Raw genomic sequence first — 21,957 nt, forward strand, 5'->3', positions numbered from 1 at the left:
TTGAATGTGACGCCGATGACGGTGAAAAGTGGAAACAGCAGTAAACCGACACTGATGCTGATGTTCTTTAGTTAGACGGCAAACCCGGAAAGGCAGCATCATTAGCATCATTAGCATCGCTGGCATGCTAATGTTAGCAGTACCTGCTTGCCTATTTCTGCTCAGGGTTTTTGTTGTTTGTTTTTTTTTATCTTTGTGCGATTTCAGGAAACACTGGCTGGAGAACGTCGGCAGTCCCAGCTCTCGGATCGACAGGGCCGTCTTCTCCAACCAGAGAGACATTCCCAAACTGGAGGTCCGTGGCTTCTCCACCCGCTACTGAGCGTGCTCAGAGACCCTGAGCAGGAGTGTGATTAGATCTATAAATCAGTGACTTCAGAAGAGTTGATGCGTCAGATGGAATCAGCCTCCAAGATGCTTCCAGCAGCACCACCGCCTGCTGTGTTGACCTCTGACCTCTAAAGATGCTTGTGTATGAATATCCTAGATAAACAGCTTCCAAAATACTCAATAATATCCGGTAAATCCTTTTGAATGAATCTCTTTCGTGACTTTGCCATTATTCTCCAAAGTGCACGCGCCAGCTCACCGCTGGTGACTGTGTCCTCCCCTGCGTGTCCACCAGTGGACAGGAGAGGACAGTTTAACTCAGACTTTGACTGAGACGCACACGGTCACCTGATGAGTGAGAACATTCCAGCAGAAGTTCTGGATGTGTCTGCTGCTTGGTGCCCACCTGGTGTCCTGCTGCATGGATCCTGGAATAAACAGATACGTCGACTGTTGTCCTTGTGACGCCGCCTGCAATGACATCACAACCACATAGCAGGGGCACCTTTGTAAGGGCCACACTTGAAATATAGGACACATCTATTTTTCATCACAGTTTATTGCCTCTGATAATTTTATGAATATTTTAATAGCTTCCATATCAGGTGACCTCGGGACGCCAAGTCAGCAGCAGATATGAGTGAGCAATGGGAAGAGGAGAACTCGCCGCCATTTTATTGCAATTTGTCACCTCCTCAGTATTTTCCTGTAAATGTATTTCTCATAAACTGCAGAAGAAGAACAACTGCAGGCAAAAAAAAGTTGAAAATAGACTGCGTTACGGTGTCGGCCCCGGAGGTTTGAGGCTCAGATTAGAAACAGACCCAGATGGGGCCGGCACCTCCAGGGCTTCTCCTGGTCCCAGAGGACAGATGCGCTCATTTCATCCGAGCCAGTTCACCTGCAGCTGTAGAACGCATTCGTTTCTTGAGAACAAAGGTGAAATGTGTGAATACGCCGGAGCATCCAGGAAGATCTATAACATTTCTTTCAAAGAAAATTCACAAAAAAATTAAAAAAAAAATCAAACCAGGGAAAATATTAGTGTATGATGTCACAGATAATTAACCTTTTTCACACAGAAAAATTCCACCAATACAAAAAAACAAGAGGGGGTCAATGATGGATTCATTTTTCTGTCGTTTTAAAGATTGCATTAATATTCAAAACCTATTTTTGGCAATCCTGGGATACTGATCAACTCCATGGAACTACAAGCTAAAAGTGTACACTGTCTAAGATATTTGAGTCTGGTCAGATGCTGTAGAGAAAATAGTAATTTTATCAAATGTTTTTGAAACAATTTATCTAATCTATACGTAAAACTTTGGGATGGTCTCTGCCTTTTGAGAACCTTTTATAATGTTTGGTGTACCACAAGGCTCGATACTGGGGCCTCATTTCGTATTAATGTAAATGACAGCTTGTATAGTTTGTGGATGATTCCTCATCGAAGTGAGGTCACTCATCAGATACAGAAAAGGCAACTGGAGCGGAATTGAGACTTATTTTTGGCATCAAAGGTCGTCGGCAGGAGGTTAACAACGTTAAAATGAAAGCGTCTGGCGTCCCTTGTGTCACTCTGGGTCAACGTGACGGATGGCGAGGTGGAGAGACTCGTCACCGCTTCTCATCCACCTCATTCTTTTGCTTTTCTTTGTGTTTCTCCCAGCAACAGCAGCAAATATTATCTCTGATTGTCATTCATCGGTGCAGACATTCATTGTAGTTTTTGCCAAAGTTACCGTATTCGGGCGGAGGCCCGTTACACTCAGAAACGCTCTCAAGTGAATTGATTGCAACAAAACAAAAAAAAAATGTTGTAAAAGTTCCAAGTCAGTGTAAACTGAGAGTGGCTCTCCTTTCCTCATCCCTCTCTTTCTCAATCATCTGAACACCACAGGGCCATGACGGACACACGGCCTTGTTGTTTTACCCCTGAACGCTCACATGGATGCTCTGTTTCTTTCGTCTTCTTGGGAGCTGATGGCTGGAGGCTTTCTCTTGCTGTGTGACTTGTCAAATGAATGCATTCAGCCCCACGACAGCTGTTCTGCGTGGATGAATCACCAGTGGTGGTTTGTAAAGGGCAGATCGTCAATCACAGCATTTGTTCTCTTCATCATTGCATTGATTTTTTTTTAATTTGTGAAATGCTGTTCGAAGATGGTGACTGTGGCTGCATTTTTTTCGGTTCAACGATCCCTTAGGAAGATATTTGATTGAAAAAAATAGGGGAGAAAGGTGGGATATTTTATCTGGAAGAATTTGCTGGTGGGCGGCACGGTGGTGCAGTGGTCAGCACTGTTGCCTCACAGCAAGAAGGTTGTGGGTGGAGCCCCGGCTGGAGCACGGGCTCTTTCTGTGTGGAGTCTCCATGTTCTCCCTGTTCCTGCTGGGTTCTCTCTGGTACTCCAGCTTCCTCCACAGTCCAAAGACATCAAGAGGGACCAGGTTAATCCAGACTCTAAACTGACCGTAGGTGTGGCTGTGAGAGCCAGTGGTTGTCTGTCTCTATGTGTTGGCCCTGTGATGGACTGGTGACCTGTCCAGGGTGAACCCCGCCTCTCACCTGAAGGCTGCTGGGATAGGCTCCACCCCCACCACCCTTAAAGTGGAAGAAAATTGATGGATGGATGGAATTTGCTGGCAATAAAAAAAACTGGGTGTGTCCTGACAGAACTGACATGAAGACGGAAGATTGTCACACAACCCTCTTCATAAGCTAACGCTGGAGTCGCGCGTCCTACCTTGTAGACCCGTACTGTACAGCTGATATTGACTGACAGGACTTTGATTGGAAAGATGGGATTTTGATGGTTGATTCTGACCTGGTCATCGGTGCAGGGCCTGCAGGCTTCTTTCTCTGCCGCAAATGGTCAAAATCAGCTGTGGTGCAGTAAACCTGTCAGAGTGAGTCCAGCGTGATGTCAACTTCAGCATCCAATCACCTCACGGACCCTTGATGAGATCACCAGCTAATGATGGAGTGGGCGGGGTCATCACGGCGCTCCACAAATGAAAGGACTTAAATCCTAACTGGATCATTCTTTTTTCAAAGGAAATTCTTAGTTTATTAAATGTCTTCCATCTTATATTCTTACAGTGTATGTAACTTGATATCTTTGATATTCAACTTGTAGTTTCTTAACAGCGAACCCACCAGTCACATGACACAACTTTTTCTTTGTTTTAAATGGGAGAAAATGTTTAAAATAAGAAAGAAAAAGGATGTGATGCTCCTGATGTTCATGTCTATCAAACTATAATAACACAGCTGGACGAGTTGCTCGGTTCTGCCGAATGTTTTCAAGCGAGGAGTGGTTCCAGCGGGGGAGCTGACCTAAATCTGCTTCATCTATCACACACACACACACACACGCACACAGAAACAGCAGCAGCAGTTAGCGCTGGTCGACTGAACCCTCAGCTCTGCCTCTCAGGCATTGGTCAGTCTGTTAGCGATCATTTGAAATCTTCTGACACGTTCGCTAGCAGCGAAATCACGATACATGCCATCACTGATGTGTCACAGCTGAGGTCGTGACCTTTTGATGCAAGTTGCTTTCATGGCTGGAGAGGAAGCGGGGCGGGGCCTGAGCTCCGCTTCCAGCATCTCATCAGCCTGATGGCTTCCTCTGACATCCCTGCTGGAGGAGAGCAAGCAGCAGGACGGCCTTCACGTGGCTGCAGATGTGCTGCATGGTTTGGTCTGACTGGGATTATTGTGTACAGTGAAATATCATGACTTCCTTGGGTTATCAAGAGAAACACACACAAACTACTGATCAAACTGAAACGTGTAACTCTCAGCTCAACATATAAATTTAAACTTGCAGAAACATTTGTGCTTTACTGTTTACAAGATTTTTTTTTCCGAAATTGAATAAACAGCAATAAAAAGTTATCTTGTACAAAAATAAAAATGTTTCCTCGTGCAGAACTCTTCAAAGTAATAATCGTGCGTTGTTTTTTTCATGGTTACACAGTCGCGCCGTGCAGCCATGAAGGTTCTGTCCCTCTACTGATCGGTGTTCTTACTGACGACTGACAGAAGAAACATTTCAGGTGAACACTGGAGTTTGCGTGTCGTCATGGTGATGCATCTGACAAATCGTGAATTCACACTTTGTTCAAATCACTGTCACGTTGTCATTGTTTGAGCAGCAGTTTGATCTGTTCGCTGTATTTTAACCACAGTTCTTGGAGACGCCAGCGTTGGGTTCGTCCCTCAGACCGTCGTCATTTATTTATCTCGGCCAAGTGGAGGACGGAAAGACAGAACCATGGAGGCAACAAACTGGTCACTGCCTCTTTATTCGTGTTTATTAGAGTCACCGTCACTGATGTGACATCATTGTATTTCTTTAGTATTTCATCTACTTTTCAACTTCACTTTCAGACTCTTAAAGTTACGTTTAAAAAAAAAATCTTTTTATTGCAGTGTGAAGATCCAAGTCTGAGTGTTTCCTGTTGAATTATTCATCCAGAAACACAAACATCAGTGTTAGCGTGCCGAGGCCCCATTAACCTACGGCGGAGCTAAAAGCCTCCTCCTCCGTCACTGATGGCAGTAAAAACCCTCCAGACAGCTGAAGCTGCGGGACTCAAACCAGCAGCAGCGCTTACACAAACGTAGCTCCTCAGAACGCAGCTGAAGCCGTCATTTCTGCGTTTGTGGCTCAACAGATGCTAACCGTTTTTAGCGTCTGATGATCGTCGACGTGGCGGAGGCGTGTGTGAACACGACAAGTTGATGACAAGTCTTCACATAAACAAATTCTCTTCTTCAGTTTATTCCAGAACTTTACAGGTTTGATTCTCTGGCCAAACTGTGGGTGACATCACTCCTGTGACAGATGCGATTGGTTCAGGTGCTGCGAGGGGAAACGACTTGGTTCAGGGTGGTTTGTTTCAAATCAAAGTAAGGAAAGCTGTATGTGTTGCCATAGTGATATTAAGCCTTCTTCTGTGTAGTGCCATGGTGACATCAGATTCTCCTCTGTGCGTTGCCATGGTAACGTCAGTTACTATTCCTTGTGTTATCATGGTAACGTCAGGTCCTCCTTCTTGTGTTATCATGGTAATGTCAGAATCTCCGTGTCTTGCCATGGTAACATCAGGTTCTCCTTCTTGTGTTGTCACGGTAACGTCAGGTCCTCCTTTGCAACAGGAAGGTGGCAAAGCGTTTCAGTTGGGCAGCGGCGCTCTGACTCTCCTCCTGCAGGCGACGGTTGTCCTGCCGAAGATGCTGCACCTGCTGCTGCAGCGCCACTTTGTCCTGCTGCTCCTGAATGCACCAGAAAGACAAAGCCAGGTCAGTGTGATGAGGTCATCAGCTCACCTGTGTACGACCAGGTGTTATACCTTCAGCAGGTCGAGCTGCAGCTGCTGCAGACACGCCTCCAATTGGGAAACTTTACCAGAGAGTGAGGCTGCTGTGATGTCACTGCAGAGAGGACAGTGGAGATGATGTCACTGATAGAAAATGATGTCACATGGTAGAAATGACCAGCTGAAGTTGTAACACGGCAGCATGTGTAGTTCCTGACCTGTCCTGCAGAGCCATGTTCTCAGTCTTCACCTCCAAGGGAAATGATGAGGAAAACACACCTGCTGACACAGAAACACAGTCACCTCACTGTTGCCATGAGACGGACAAACCATCTGATTGGTTCAGAGGAACCTAGTAACAGTGGGTGCTGTGAGGGTGGATGGGGTCTGTTTGTTTACCTGCAGAGTTTCGTGCAGCATCCACCAGGTGAGACCAGTTCATCTCCGATATCACTGATGGACGTGACATCACGGCGTCTTCGGCCATCTTGGACCTCTCAGCCAACGAACTGTCCGAGTAACTGCGCGCATCTTTGGAGACAGAAGGCCGTGACTCATCTCCCCTCACTGAACTGAATTTCATGTGAACATGTTCTCGCCACCGCGGGGATCGAACTGGTGACCTGTAAGTGTGAACTTACGAGGCACCAAACCAGAGCAACGGTTCCTGCACTGCTACGACAGGAGTTGTGGCATTTACTTCTAAGTTCAGAGAGCAGATACTCACTCCTCTGGGGTGACGGCTTTGAGCGGCTGCTGAGGTGTGGCGGCAGCGTGCAACAATGTGACGCTGCAGTGCCGAGTGTCAGCTGGTCTGTCAGCAGCAGAAAGCTACTGGACCTGGTGAGGGACATCGACTTCAGACAAAGACTGTCCTCTGACATGGTGCGGGTCAGAGAACACCATGGAGACGGAGGAAGGACACCAGAGTCACTCTTGATGGTCTACAGAAAGGATGGGAAGAAACCTGTGATGTCACAGCAGCAGGATGATTGACAGCACAGCTGAATGCTAACAAATGCCACCACAGACTCCGCCCCCTGCTGGATAGCTTCAATCTGTCCATTTAATGTCCTCAAACAGACATAAACATGTGCACCATGCTGGAATTTTCCAACAAGAACCCCAAAAATTGATGGGGGAGAGGATGCAAACACTGATGACATCAACGTGTGAGGCCGCCGTGGTGGGAGACCAGCAGAGCTGAGAGGCGGTTGTGCTTCTGTTCTTATTTGGGGAGTTTTTCCTGAAGTTCCTCACAACCGTGTAAAAAAGACCGAGTGTGACACGGAACAGGAAGCGCCACCTGCCTGATGTTGTTAGCTTGTAGCCGTAGCTGCTAGCACTGGCCAGTTTGATACAACAAAACTTTATTTGCAACTCTGACTGTAAAACACGAATGATGCAGATATTAAAATTATTAACTGCACTGAGATTCGAAACAACTCACCTGCTCACCTGCAGTGACACACTGCATCATCCTGACAAGAACGTCTCTGATTGGACCAGAGCTGAACTGAGGCTCTGAGGTCAGTAGCAGCAGAAGTCTGGGGGGAGGAGGAAGATTTAGGGTTTGTTTGAAACGGCACAAATTCTCGTGCGTTCATGTCATAACCTTTCCTTTGTATGAGAAAAATGTTGTTTTCCTTTGGTGCGAACATGACATCACACAGCAGCAGTTTACGCCCGTTTCCACCGCAGCCAGAGCCCGTGGTTGGCCAAAACACGCCAAATGAAAACATTAAACTGGAAATGGGGCAGAAAATGGCTTCTGTACAGAGTAACCCCCTCATCTCACCTGTTGGCATCATCCAGCATACAACCCCCCTCAGATCTGCTTAGCTCCTCCCCCTCCGGTGGGCATGTCTCCTGTGACAGGTTAAACCCTCCTCCTAAGGAGGAGCCTTGTAGACAGGTGACACTGTGAGGTGAGTTAGCGGAGGTGTGGCTCCTGGGGGCGTGCTCCGACGAGCTCCTCGACTGACGTGAGTCACTGAGGCAGGAAGTAGAGAACCATGACACGATTAGCATAGCATGACGTCGAGACGGTTTGCCCTCACCTTTATTTGACTACACATCTGTGGTTCATCACTGAGAAGCAAACCTCGTAGGAACCCCACGAATGAAGAGGAGAAATTTTAGGCACATTTCGCTTGTTGTCCTGCGGAGAGACATGTAGGTAGACCCCAGGGAACGTACCGGGTTTTACTTGATTACTAAACAAACTCAAGTTATCCTGCAGGTAAACAAGCGAGGAACACGGAGAATCATTTTCTGTTTGGTATTTACATCGAGGCGACCTCAAAAGGCTTTGCCTCCTGATTCGCCTCGGAAAGGTTCGGTGTTGAACCAGTGACCACGCCCCAAAGTGATGTCATCTGTACATCCCCGCTGCTCACCTGGACAGAGAGGAGATCTCACTCAGATCTCCAAGACTGCCCTCGGTCACATGACTTGAAGAAGTCGTCTGGTTGGTTCCCTGATCCAGTTGTCCATCTGGACAATCTGTTTTCCAGCTCCCCACCCTGATGTCCCGCAGGACCAGCGTTGCCCCGGCAACGGGAGCTGGAGACAATGGAACACAGGAGGCGGAGTTTATGCAGCTATCAACTGATGGCCCTCTGAGACAAGCCTGGCCCTGTTCTCAGTGATTCCTTCATTTATTTACTTCTGAACATGAAACTATAAAACTCCCAGTTTGAAAATGGTTTCATTTTAACAACACTCAACGATCCAACTCTCGACATTAATGACTCTGAGTTTACTTTAACCTCTGAACTTTATTTTGAAAATCCTTTTTTTGATGTCTAACCATCAGAATAAAAGCCCAAGGTGTCCTGTCTGGTTCACTTCACGCACCTGTAGACCTGGTCCTGTCCAGTCGGACCTCGGATTCTCCAGAAGATCTGAATCAGGAAGAGAGACAGATCTGGATCACATAATCTGACACTTGATCAGGATGAGTTCCACCAACAGGTCTTCACTAAACCTGATCCTGGTCTTTGTGAAGACCTTCACCGGGTGCTGACTCGTGTCACTTCTCACGATCTCAACCTCACACCTGAGTCACCTTCACCATGGACCGCCCCTGCAGTCAACAGTAATTGGATTACCTGCGGGGGGCGTGGATGTGCTTAGTCACAGGGGGTCCTGGGTCACTTGAGGTTGACCGGTTGCTGGGTGAGTGACAGCAGAATGAGGCTGAAGGGGAGAAGTCGAGCTCCTGAGATATTCTGGGAAAATAAATGAGAGATAACATTCAGAGGAGGAGAGGAGGAACTTGTCATCTATGAATGCCGATCCTTCAGGTACCTGGATCCCTCCTGCAGGTTGAACGTGGAGCCCTGGGCACTCTGAATCAGCTGCTGAGTAGGATCTGAACCTGCACTCTGATTGGATGAGGATCGGGAGAGGGGCGGGGCTCCAGGCACCTGGGACCAGATGGGTGGGGCCACTCTGAAGTTGCCAGCCAGTTTGTGCTCAATCACTGGCACGCGGTAAATCTCTGAGAAACTCCTGAACAGGAAGATGTCTGTCAGTTTACCTCCACTGAGGTCATGTGACTGGTTCAGCTTGGTTCGACGACACAGAACCACAGACTTTCATCAAACTGAGCTTGGCGAAGAAGAACCCATTAAGTTTCTTAGCAAACAGACGACATTGTGCTCCAGTTCATGTCCTGGATTTATCTCCTCTCTGTAGTTTGTATTTATTCTTTAGTGTGAAAGGTGAAACTAAACGGTCATGTGACACTGTAGGTGACGCTCCCTGGCCCAACGTTTCATGTTCAGTGTCCAGAGCGGCCAGAACAATGTGGACTGAGCTACTGGGCGCCGCGCAGGCTGGTAAAATGGACCCATGACATCTCTTTGGTGCTCTGGTTTCTGGTGGAGAGGTATTTTGCGGGCCTTTCCAGCAGCTAGCAGCTAGTTAGCATTTGTTAGCATAACCTAGCTGCCCAGCAGGACCGCTGAGAGTTGTAAAAACACACATTCACCAACCGGGGTATCTCGACAGTGACAGGAGCACCAACCTGGGCTCTAAGACACGTGACGGCTCCATCTGAACAGTCAGCACCAAATGTAACAGGAGCCAGCGACCTCCCGGGCTGATACAGGCCGGTGACAGAAGCTAGTAGCTATGGGTAGTAAATCAAGCCGTCTGCCTTGGAGCAAAAACCCCAAACCAGGAGAAGGATGGTGATATCAGGGTGATGTCATGATGATGTCAGGGCTGACTGATCGATTATGTTGATGAACTAAGCTGCAGGCTCATGCTGTCTGTGCCTCTTCCCTGCTCGTAGTCTGTCCCGCGCCACAGACATCGAAGGATCCTGATCTGTTTATTTTTCCAGAGCGATTACTTACCGCTGGCTCATCTACTCGTGGACTGATAATCAGATTAAAGTGAGAGGATTACAGCTCAGATTACCGTAACAGTTGATCTGAGTTGGAGAAGATTGTCGAGCAGGAAGCCTCCGGATTGGTCTGCTGGTGTTCAGACAGGAAGCTGAGAATAGTTTTAAGGTCCTAACTGGAGAGTTTACAGTTCTGACATAAAAGCTACAACCAGACTCGGCAGCAAAGACCTTTCTAAATGCCAGTGTAGGAAGGCAGATGTTGCAGGGTTGATGGGCTCTTCCTCAGCACCACTGGAGAGTAAAACTCGATGATAAGAGACTTTTACGTGTTTTGAGAGGTCCGTGTCAAAGCTAATATGCAAATCTTTGAATTCAAGAGGACATTTGGTTCAAAGTTGTTCCTGGAATATCAAACAAAACCTTCAGAGAGTTAAAAAAAACAAAAACAAACAAACCCTGCATCACATTGACCCCGTCCTCACCTGCGTGGCGTCCCGTCTTTTTGCGGCGGGATGACAACCACGTTGACCGGCGTTGATGTCCTCAGCATCTCTATCATTTGCTCGTGTGACATTGTTACCACCGCGACCCTGCATATCTCCATCAGTCTGCAGCCAGGGCGCAGGCCTGCCTGCCAGGCGAAGCCGTGGGCTTCAACGTCTGCTACCACGCCCTCAAAGTTCACATGAAACCCAAGCTGACCCAAACGGTTCCTCCTGAGGGTCATTTCGACTGCTGGAGCACCGCCAGTCACCATCTGCAGAGATAAAATAGACGCTCTGTTACCATCTCCCGCCCCCCAAAGGTCAGAGGTCATCGATCCATCCATCCATTTCCTCCAGTATTTCTACGTGTACAAGCATGTACGTGTTTCTTTTTGAAGTGTGCGCTAAAATGTTAAAGCTTTCTGAGCTGCATCAGGTTTATGAAACGTTTCACTGATATCTCCAATGCTAACAGACTTCTGTGACTCAACAGTTCAACAAGCTGGCAGCAGATTTCAGAGGTAAAACACAGCAGTTACCATGGTGACACGTCTGAGCGGCAGTCGACCTTCACCTTCGCACCTTTAAATCCTATCATGGCCGACCTGCTGAGCAGATGATCCCTTTAAGGTGCCAGTTTGTTTACTACATACTGACCCTCGTCACGGGGCGGCACAGTGGAGCAGTGGTCCTCACTGTGGCCCCCCAGCAAGAAGGTTGTGGGTGGAGCCCCGGCTGGAGCACCGGGTCTTTCTGTGTGGACTCTGCATGTTCTCCCTGTTCCTGCGTGGGTTCTCTCTGGTACTCCAGCTTCCTCCACAGTCCAAAGACATCAAGAGGGACCAGGTTAATCCAGACTCTAAATTGACCGTAGGCGTGACTGTGAGAGCCAATGGTTGTCTGTCTCTATGTGTTGGCCCTGCCATGGACTGGTGACCTGTCCAGGGGGAACCCCGCCTCTCACCTGAATAGGCTCCACCCCCCACAACCCATAACAGGATAAGCAGAAGAAAAAGGATGGATGGATGGATGATGGATGGATGGACCCTCGTCGTCACTGATCATCACCTCACAAATACACAGATTCCTTTTTATCAAAAGGAATCTGAAAGTCACTAAAAACAGACGACGTACCTGCGTCAGCTCACTCTGAGTCACGCACAAAATAAAACCGCTGGTACCCTTAAATAATAATACAGAGGCACAAAGAATGAAGCGGAGAGTTCTTCCATAGTTCCCTCCATCTAAAAGTCACGGGATTGTTAGGATCTGAGTTTCAGATTAGTTGATGAGACACATTTATGTTCAGCAACATTGTCTTCACTGTAAATGTTAGCAGAACAAAGCTAACGTTAGCCTGTGACGAGGACCGTTTGAAACCAAGCGAACATCCATTTCCTGTTGGACCAATCAGAGCGCTCCTCACCTGCAGCCTCTGGGTGATCTCTCTGACCTCCTCCCAGCCTCCCTCCCATGTCGAAAACATCACGCAGTCTCCGTGATCGTAGAACAGTTTGATGCCACCATGACCGGCACTCCAGCCAATCACGTTTCTGCAGTAACAGTTAAAGACCACCTGTCTGGTCGACTCTTCTATTAGCACCACCAGCTCAGGGGACACGGCGAGCCGGCAGGCGGTGGTGGTGGAATGGCTGAAGTCTCGGGCTGTCACGGCCCAGGTGAGCGCTCCAACGCTCTGCAGGTGAGCATGGCGCCGTGGCATACTGCACTCCTTCTTCTTCCCCACCAGAGAGATGAGGCTGAACTTGACAGAGGAGCCGTCCACCGGCGTTGACGTGGCGAAGGTGTCCACCAGGTCCTTCATGTGCTCCTGTCTGCTGCGGATTGCCATGGCAACAAATTTCTCTGACCTATGAACGGCGTGCTCTGCATTTAAGATCTTCGTCAAGAGGAAGTCTCTGAACACAGGTGAGGCGGGAAACATCAATCCTGCTGGGATCAGAGGACCGAAGGACAGGACGTCCCTTGAACTTGAGACGGCAACACTAGAAATGTAGAGACAAATTAAACAGGTCACAGCAATGCCAAGAGGTATACACTCACCTGTGATCATAGTCTCACCTGTCACAGGGATACTGTCACCTGTAGTAATACACTCTCACCTGTGGCAGGTATACTCTCACTTGTAGTAATACACCCTCACCTGTAGTAATACACTCTCACCTGTCACAGGGAAAATCTCACCTGTAGTAATACAGTCTCGCCTGTAGTAATATTGTCTCACCTGTCACAGGGTTACTCTCACCTGTAGAAATACACCCTCACCTGTAGTAATACACCCTCACCTGTCACAGGGTTACTCTCACCTGTAGTAATACACTCTCACCTGTAGCAATACACTCTTACCTGTAGCAGGTATACTCTCACCTGTAGCAGGTATACTCTCACCTGTAGCAGGTATACTCTCACCTGTAGCAGGTATACTCTCACCTGTAGCAGGTATACTCTCACCTGTAGCAGGTATACTCTCACCTATCCTGATACACCCTCACCTGTAGTAATACAGTTTCACCTGTCACAGGGTTACTCTCACCTGTAGTAATACACTCTCACCTGTAGTGATACACCCTCACCTGTAGTGATACACCCTCACCTGTAGTGATACACCCTCACCTGTAGTAATGCACCCTCACCTGTAGTAATACACTCTCACCTGTAGCAGGTATACTCTCACCTGTCCCGATACACCCTCACCTGTAGTAATACACTCTCACCTGTAGCAGGTATACTCCCCTCTCCAGTGGTTCAGTCTCACCTGTAGCAGGTGTGCTGGCTGCAGGGCTGGTGGACTCTGACAACAATGAAAACGCGCGTGAAGTGTGACTGGATGTTCTGGGGGCTGAAGGGCAGAGCGTCGGGCTCCTGGAAGATCACAGTGACGATGTCGTTCGCGATGTGGCGTTTACGCAGCAGCTGCAAGTACACAATAAGTCTTCAACTCATGACTGAGTAAAGTTACCTTTCCTCCTTGAAAACTACAGACTGTATATAATTTAAGTACAGAGTATACTGTGTACTCCAGGGATAGTGGTGGTAGTACTAGTAGTACTACCTGCTGAGTATCGTTGGCAGTATATGGCAGCAGGGTTGAGACGTGGAACATCAGCTCGTGTTCTCTGTATGTCGTGTAAACAGAGTGACTTCCTGTCGAGTCGCCTGATGAGGAAAAAACAACAAACTGAATGAAAAAAACAAAAAACAACAACAACCGCAAAAGAAGAGTTCACCTGATGGGGAACAGGGGGCGCTGTTGAGGCAACGTTCCTTGAAGACAGAACCGATCATTTCAAATGTGTTAAAAAGTCTCAGAAGTAATCAGAATATTAGAAGCTGCACCACACAGTGTTTGGATCTGAGTACTTCCTGGCTGGAACAGGGACAGGGTTCTGGTTCTGAGCTTTTATTTTTTTTGGGGGGGGGGGGGGTCATGTTCAGCCCAGAAAAGCTAAAGTAAAATGTTTATTTAAAGTGAAATATCGATCTACTGAACACTGTTGGGTTACACAGGCATGAAGCAGCAGCAGTAACGAGGGAACACACACCACCGCTGCCTCCACTCCTAACGCGAGGGGAAACAGTTCTGTACTGGTCCCAGTTCAGAAACAGGATGTGGTTCTATTACCGTTGGTGTCAAGCTGGGCTCTGTACTCATTGAAGCCTTTCAGTTGGACTCTCTGGCCCAGCAGGTCCAGGAACTGGTCCAAAGCCGGACTGCTGGTCTCGTTGTTGTACATCTCCTCCTCTGTGTTCTGACCGGCTCGACAAAACAAAACTCCAACTTTCCGCTGGAAATTCAACTGCAGGTGCGAGAAGGAAGAGGAGGAGGAGGAGGAGAGTCAAAGGTTTGGAATGTGTTGGTTCGTGAAAGGATGATTGACAGATGCGGCAGCAGGTTCATGTCTGATTAAACGCGAGCTCTGCTCCCTTCATAAAAACGCCGCGGAAAAAGGAAGCGTCGAAATGCCACATCAACCCGTGTTTACATGTGCGGCCGGATCCTGTAGATTCCAACGTGCAAAGCTTCTTTTTTTTGTTAAAGCAGATCACACGCACCAACCCAGGAGGAGATTGAAAAACAGTGTTTTACATTTTTCCAAAAAAACCAACAAAATTTACAAGATGCAGCTCCACGTGAAGGTGGAAGATTCTGGATTGACTGATTGATTGGCGTCAGCTCCATCACTGGACTGCGCTTACTTCATTTTTAGGCTGCGTGCAGCAGAACTGTTCTTCGAGGCGGAGGGCAAACTCTGGGTTATTCTGAAGGTTTTAACGCCAGGAGGACAGCGAGCCAGCAGATAAACTGTGACCAGGAAATATTTGATTTGGCACAAACAAGAAAAAGGTGAAGTAAGAACAGGAAATCACGTGACCGCAGCGAGATCCCTCTCCAGCCATCGCGGTGAAATGTCAGGGTGATGGGTTCAGTCCACCAGATAGAAATGACGCTGATGCACTTAAGGATTGTGGGTAGTGTAGTAATCCTCCGTGAAATAGCGAAGAAAACAAGGCTGATATCCTAAAAAATTCAGATGCAGATACCGACGATGGTTATGACATCATGGCGAATAACCAACTCCTCGATGGAGGATGCGATTGATAAAACCAAGGCAAGTGGTCACAGTTGAGCTCGACAACATTAAACTTCCAGCCGGAGGTGAGGCATTCACCGCCAGTCAGTCAGAAACATCCTGATGATCCCTCCCCTGCCTGTGCGCTGCCCCAGGGGCTGCTGGGAGTTTGGTCTGACAACAGCCGTTTGCTCTTCCTGCAATGTGCAGGAACAATAAACACGGAGCAGCTGCTGCAACACGCCGACAACAAGTCGAAGTTTGGGTTTAACTCCTGAAGGAGCTTTGAATGTAGCAGTCAGAGGTTTTTCTGTCTGACGGCGGAGCGCTGATATCTAGAGACGCCACAGCCTTCGGGAAAGTAAAAAAAAAAATGTTGTTATTGGGTTTTTTTTTTCCACTGAAAGAACGACATTTCTGTGAGGCGAAACTGGCTTCCACTGCGCACACCTGTCAGACCTGGTGGAAAAACTACGAACGCACATAGGAAACGGTGAAGTACCAACTTTCTATAGGTTGCAAACGTTAAATTACTTCATAAACGTTAAATTACTTCATAAACGTTAAATTACTTCATAAACAAGAAAGCCTGACTGGAGGAGCTCACCTGCTGCTGGTCCAGCTGCAGCAGCAGTTCAGGGACTCTGGGGGTGCTGCTGGCCAGATGAAGACACTGGACGCTCAGTTCAGGAACCACAAAGTCTAAGACGTCCTTGAGAGGGAGGCCCCGAGTCGTCCCATGTTTGGACGAAGACGGGACAGCGTCCTCCAAGATGGATCCTCGCAGGGCAGAGAGCTGAAACAGACAACAGAAGCGCTTAGAAAAGACCTGAGGGACAGAAATTGGAGACCGACTGTCCAAAAAAATGGAGGAGATGACAATTCATTCCAGTACCTGACTGGTCCTGAGGATTATCCTGTAGTTGTACTGTGCTCCGTCCCTCCGGTCATCCAGTTTCTCTCGCCGGACGCTCAGAGACACTGGACCAAGGCTCTCATCCACACCAAAATAATTCTGGTGCTCTGATGGTACACGAGGTTAAAAGGTCACAGAGGTCAAAATCAGCAGCAGCGTTACTGCAGACAAAATCATCTGTCGGGGGATCCGTTTCCAGTCCTCAAGCTAAGCTAAGCTAAGCTAACTGGCTGTAGCCATGGAAACAGACCATCCGACTCGCCCAGTGACGAGATTTCAAGTCAAAGCCCACCAGAGCGACTCGTATAACCACAGGTTTCTCTACCCGCTGGCTAGGTTCTATTTATTCATGTGCATGTTCAATTATTTAGAACATGTTTGTGGGGTTCTATCTGAAGGATTTTACGATGAGGTAAAGTCCCACATTTCTTGATCTGCTTTTTAGTTCTTCTTCACCGTCTTGGTGTCATCAAAACCTTTGACTTCTCGTCCTGACCGATTCAGAAGTAGGTCACAGATGACTTCACATCCTGCGACGTATGACTGACATTTGAGACAGTAACCCAGCCTGAAGGTCAGAGGTCACCGTGAGCTCGGAGTAAAGACGCCAAAGGTTCGAGTTCACATGTCAAGTCATATCAAGACGCTCCGTTCTGAGAATTGACACAGAAATAACATTTACTCTTCCATTCAGTCGGGTCTGATCCAACAGTCCTCAGACAGAGACAGGACTGGATCAGGATCAGTCTGGGATGAAAGATCTGGATCATTCAGGGATCAGGATCAGTCTGGTTTAGAGGACCAGAGCGTCATGTCTTCCCCGGTCTCGCCGGGACCTGGTCTTACCTTTGTTGTAGAAGTGTTTCAGGTAGTATTTGGCTCCATGGTCGACGTGCTCGATGGCGAAGGTCTCCGTCAGGTCTCGGGGGAGCATCTGGTTCTCTCTGCAGACCTCCAGCACTGACACGCTGGCGTTGGTGCAGCGGGTAGAATGTCCATCTCCTACAGTGCTTGAGGTGGCGCTGCTGGCCCGGGTCAGACCCAGGTTCCTCTCCACTTCCCCTCCGATCTCGTTACAAAACAATGAACAGCTGGAAACCAAGCTGTTGCTTTTACTGTCTCCGTCGTCTCTAACGGCGTTTATCGTGGCGCCCACCTCTTCACAGTTGAGCTGAGGCGAGGTCAGAACAGGCGCAGGAACAAAAACGCCCCCCGACATCAGCGGCGCCGAGGCAGCGGTGGGAGCTTCCCGTCTTAGGTTGTGGGTGGCGGCTTCACCGATGGTGTAGATGATGCTCTGCGCGTCATAATGGGAGAAACATTTCTGAGGAGTTAAACACGGGCGGCGTCTCACGTCCACTGGCACCCCGTAATCGCCGTCACTCCTTGGACTTCTTAGTCTGCTGAAGATGGACACCTTGTCTGGTTTAGTCCTCTGAACCTGAGGGGGCCGTCTGTCCTGCTGGTAGAACACAGAGCTGTCCACGTAGTCACCGTCGAGTTTGTGGACCACGTGCCCCTGAGCAATCTGAGAGGCGGTCTTCAGGCTCTGTGACACTGAGGCATCAGGAAGCGGCGGCGGTGCACTGGGCTGCTCCTCCTCCCTCAGCTCTGCCACGAAACCTTTACCGGACAAACTCTGACAGTCCAGAGACGACGTGCTGCCGTATTCCCGCCTCAGCGTGGCACCTGTGTTCGGGTTGATGGCAGCAGGGTCCAGGTCTTCAGTTCCAACGTCGCAGATTGTCACCTCACTGTTGCTCCTCATCAAGCTCTTCACGGGGGAGTGGCTAAGAAGGTCGCACAGCGGGTAGCTGGTCTCTTGGAACTGGGCTTGCAGGTCCCGAGTCTCCGTCAGCGCCGTGCTACTGCGTAACGGTCTCTTAAGGAGGCCGTGGTACTTGGGTGGGGGCTCAGCGTCCCGCCGCTGAGGCCAGTCAGATACTCGGGCCCGGACACCCATCTTAGGCACAGCAGGAGGTCCCTGCCTGTTGGAGACAGGAGGACCCATGATCCACTACAGCTCCGCTCCAAACAGGTCTCTGGATGTCTGTCTAGTCCTGCTGGTCCTCAGACCTCCACATGAGTCCGGCCATTCTCAAGCCACAGTGGGACTCTCTCACCGCAGCCGTTGGTGGACAGTCCTAGTCCATTCAGTCCAAACAGAACCAGATTCGACGAATTCACAAGACCTGAGACAGGAACTGAATCCACCCCTGAAGGATCCTGAAGACCTGGACCTGAAAGCAGAAACACTGAAACTGTCACTATAATTGCAGTTTGCTACACGCACAGATTTTTAGATTCCTCAGTCAGGACCCGGACCGCCTCACTGTGGCCCCAAACGTGACTTCGTATTTGTGGCGTCAGACCAGGACTTCCTGCAGTGTCAGAGGGTCGGCTGAGTGGCGCTGGATCCGAGTTCTTGTGGAATCTAAATACCTCAGGATCGAAGCAACATCAGCTCAGACGCAGAACAGGAAGAGGAAGAGCAGCAAGCGCCAAAACACCACAAATAATTTCCTGTATCGAGTCCTTCAAAAGCCTGGAACACGAATCACCCGGGTCGGGTTCGGTTTTCTCTCATCAACGACTAATTGAGACTTTTCTGATGTCATCAGTCAAGACACGTTTTCTAACACCAACGGTATCACAAAGCTGGTTTTTCCTCCCCGAAGCAAACAGACAGCCTCTGCGTCTCCATGACAACGTGCCCGCCGTTGTGCCACGCCCACTAGAGGGTGCTCACAGACGGCCGCTCAGGTACACGTCTCCCACTCACCTGCAGGAAGAAAACTGGTTTACGACATAAAAGTTTCCGACAGCTGTCGACTGCTGCCGCCGCCGCCACAGAAACCTGACGCTGCTGGGTGTGTTTGTGCGAGTGTGAAAGTGTGAGTGTGTGTGTGTGTGTGATATTTCGAGCAGCTGACACAAGTCCAGCAGCAACAGCTGCAGTCAGTCTGAGTATAAATATGAATCTTACTCACAAACCGCTGTAGCAACGCCATTACGAGACGCCGGGAGGTTTAGAGCGCTCCTCCTGCGCGGGTGGTTCCACTTTTATTCATCTAAATGTTTGTGTGAGGATGAACTCAGACGCATTTAAACACAAGAAGTGAGTCACGGGGTCACCGGCCCGGCTGGTAAACAATCACCAGAATTCTCATACCCATCGTGCCAAAGACATTTAGCTCCTAATTTGGTGACTGAAGGATTAAAAAGAAGATAAACAAATGCTGGTCTGAGACGGAGGTTCGGTGTTGTTTGACACTGCAGCCTTTTTTCGGTGAAAGACGAGAAACGCACCTCCTCCTCCTCCTCCTCCGCCCAGGTGTGGGGGCCATCAGCGTTAATTGAGGTTGTTCTTGTTAGTGCGGGTGATTATGATGACAAACGCGGTTTACTTTTGTGAATGTATCCAGGCGCGAGCTAACGTACTGTTAGCCTTCTGGCTTGCTAATAAATGTTAGCTAGCTGTCAAATAATCTGGAGAAGCATCGGCCTGCCGAGCCTCACGTCAACCGCGTCGGTTCATGATGCGACCGTGGTGTTGGGTTTCACGTTCCTGACAGCAGGCGACTTCGGAGGGCGGCCATGTTGCCCGTTTGTAGTCGCTCTCTTATCGAGGAAGCGGAACGTGCCTGGACCAGAATCCTCCTGAACTCGTGTCCTCAGAGTCCAAGATCAGATAAACCTAGATCTGAGACTTCAGCTATAATAAACTCCTCGCTCCTCTAATCTCTTCCTGTCCAGACATTCAGTACAGAAACCAGATCCAAGAGGGTCCCAGAGGTCCAGGTCTCCGAGGGATCTAATTCCTGTCCACCAATCGCGGGGGGAGGGGCATCAGGGCCTTGTATCGTTTCTGCTTCCTGAGGCTTTAAAGGGACAATCCCACATTTCACGACGCCTTCAATCTGGAACGTCTCCTCGCTCTTTGACTCATCATTCCCTCCTCCCCCCATCTTTCCTCCCCCCTACCTTCATTTCTCCCATCATTGATCCATCATTCCCTCGTCTCTCCCCCTCAATCACTCATCTTTCCACCCTCTTCCCCTCGTCTTTCCTCCCTCCCTCCATCAGTCACTTCTTTTTCCTTCCTTGTTCCCCGGTGACTGATTCCTCACTCCTTGACACAACGATGACGAGGACAGCCGTTGTTCCGTCATGAACATAATATGTGGTCTCACACACACACACACACACACACACACACACACACACACACACACGCACTTTGGTTGTCAACTGTCGTGATGTCACGGCAGCTTGTCTTGTTTTTGTCGTGGTCGTATTTTTTTCTTTCCCCTCTTCCGACTCCTGCGAGCCACATTTCCCCTTCAGGGGACAACGAGAGTCTGAACTGAGTCACTGAGCAGCTTCACGGTCCAACACGTATCCGAGGCCTCTCGCTTGTCTACACCAGACGTTACGGTAAGAGCGCGTTTCGGAATTCAGTCAAAGACAAACGCCTGCAGACGGTTTCCCAGAGTTGGAACGGGGCTTCATCACTGACAGCTGAGAGAAACAAATCACTCAAACTTGACGGAAGAATTAACCTCCAACTCCAGTCTGAGTTCAACATGGACGACCGCCGGTGGGAACTTTCACCTGGCGGCGTTCCTCAAGGTTCAAGGTGCGTTTAGAGATTTTCCAACAAAAACAAACAAACAAACAAACAAATCTTGTGAGTGTTCTAAGTGTTTGAAGCTGCGCGCGAGCAGGAATGTTCCCGAGTTGCTCCTCCAATGTGGTTTTAACCGTTTCCATGGAGTCTCTGGTGGTAAGAAACGGTTCAATTTCACACCAAAACTTTGTAACAGACAACACCACCCCCCCCCGAAAAGTGACTTCCAGACGTGATTGTTCCCGATAACCGTCACACGTGTTGATCATCAGAAACTTGGCACCACAACACTCTCAGCTCTCCACATTTGAACGGATTCCAAAAACCAAAAACGCAACTGCAGATTTATGACCAGCAAGACCGAACACGCCGATATGCATCATCATCATCATCATCATCATCACGGCTTCATCTCTTCCAGGCAACAGCAAATTTAAAAAAAGAAGAAAAAAAACATTCATGAATGTCTGAGTGACTCTGAGCCAGAGTTCTGGTGTTGAAACATCTCGAGATAAGAGTGACGTCACTCTCAAACAGGAAGGTTCTAGAGGTTGAGAACCCAGATTCTACTGAAGCTGAGAGTCCTGGAAGGATCTGGATCCAGAGGATGAGATGGAGGTCAACGTTAACAGCCCGGTATCTCTCAAACACGTCCGGTACTGGGATATAACAGTATAATTTAACCACAGTGACGTCACGTGTGATTGTTTGGCCCCAACATGTACCACGGTGGTTCCGTAAGCGTCCCTGACGAGATCCAAATGTGCCGTTAAATCTTTTAGTTTTGGTTTCCAGTTCCGCCGCTTTTAAATCTCAGAACAGTTCAACAAACTCGAACGTTTCCTCCTCCGCAGTGCTGAGGAGGTTCGGTCGGTGCCGAGAGTTCGATACCCAGTGGGGATCAGGAACTATTCAACAGACGCGTTCTGGACTGTTTCTGAACCATAAATGAAGGTTTCAGTTACCTGGAACTGACTTTTTACAACCTGATTAAGTTCAGTTTACATCTTCGAACCCCGGAACCAAGAGTCCCGGGTTCTACACGGTTCAAACGAACTCTCACAAAGTTCTGTTCTTACGATCGAAACAGTCGGCGAGAACAAACACAAGCAATCAAGTTACCTCCGTCCGACCCGGAACCTCCGCAGCAGAACCTCTGTCTGACCCGGAACCCCACGCGCCAGAACCTGCGTCAGAACCAGAACCTCCGCACCAGAACCGAGTTTCCGTCCGTGCCTCCTGGTATCTGCGGTCCTCCCGGAGCGTTAAACTAGTCTCTCTCAGCTGTTTCCGGTTGCGCGAGCCGGACT

General features: G+C 48.9%; 2 protein-coding genes across 5 annotated transcripts in view; one reads left to right on the forward strand and one right to left on the reverse strand.

Annotated features, from left to right (window-relative positions):
* The window catches only part of LOC147257920 (acylphosphatase-2-like), a gene marked incomplete at its 5' end in the record, with an annotated part of 1,947 nt that extends 1,438 nt beyond the window's left edge, over positions 1-509 (forward strand). Inside the window, one exon of the mRNA XM_086210336.1 lies at positions 208-509. Coding sequence (XP_086066462.1) covers positions 208-322 — 115 coding nt within the window. The remainder of the gene's footprint in view (positions 1-207) is intronic.
* Positions 510-4,629: 4,120 nt separating this feature from the next.
* On the reverse strand, positions 4,630-21,932 carry LOC147257921 (signal-induced proliferation-associated 1-like protein 2). Of its 4 annotated transcripts, none has more exons than XM_086212163.1 (20): positions 21,770-21,932; positions 16,864-18,257; positions 15,997-16,124; positions 15,709-15,897; positions 14,153-14,327; positions 13,583-13,686; positions 13,286-13,443; positions 11,936-12,515; positions 10,507-10,781; positions 8,977-9,180; positions 8,778-8,897; positions 8,524-8,570; positions 8,064-8,229; positions 7,463-7,657; positions 7,115-7,211; positions 6,392-6,608; positions 6,064-6,195; positions 5,883-5,943; positions 5,754-5,779; positions 4,630-5,620 (listed from the first exon to the last, which is right to left on the reverse strand). In XM_086212163.1, the coding sequence occupies exons 2-20, from the start codon at positions 18,026-18,028 to the stop codon at positions 5,472-5,474; spliced, it is 4,188 nt and encodes a 1,395-aa protein (XP_086068289.1). In that variant the 5' UTR covers positions 18,029-18,257; positions 21,770-21,932; the 3' UTR covers positions 4,630-5,471. The 4 variants fall into 4 exon arrangements, with proteins under 4 accessions (XP_086068289.1, XP_086068288.1, XP_086068286.1 ...); XM_086212162.1 differs by having other exon boundaries at positions 5,698-5,779; XM_086212160.1 differs by having other exon boundaries at positions 5,698-5,779; positions 5,883-5,946.
* Between the last annotated feature and the right edge of the window lie 25 nt (positions 21,933-21,957).

This window comes from Aulostomus chinensis, chromosome 8 (genome assembly GCF_037954235.1).
Source record: "Aulostomus chinensis isolate RoL2024-O1b breed Wild chromosome 8, RoL_Achi_v1.0, whole genome shotgun sequence".
In the NCBI taxonomy this organism is placed as follows: Eukaryota; Metazoa; Chordata; class Actinopteri; order Syngnathiformes; family Aulostomidae; genus Aulostomus; species Aulostomus chinensis.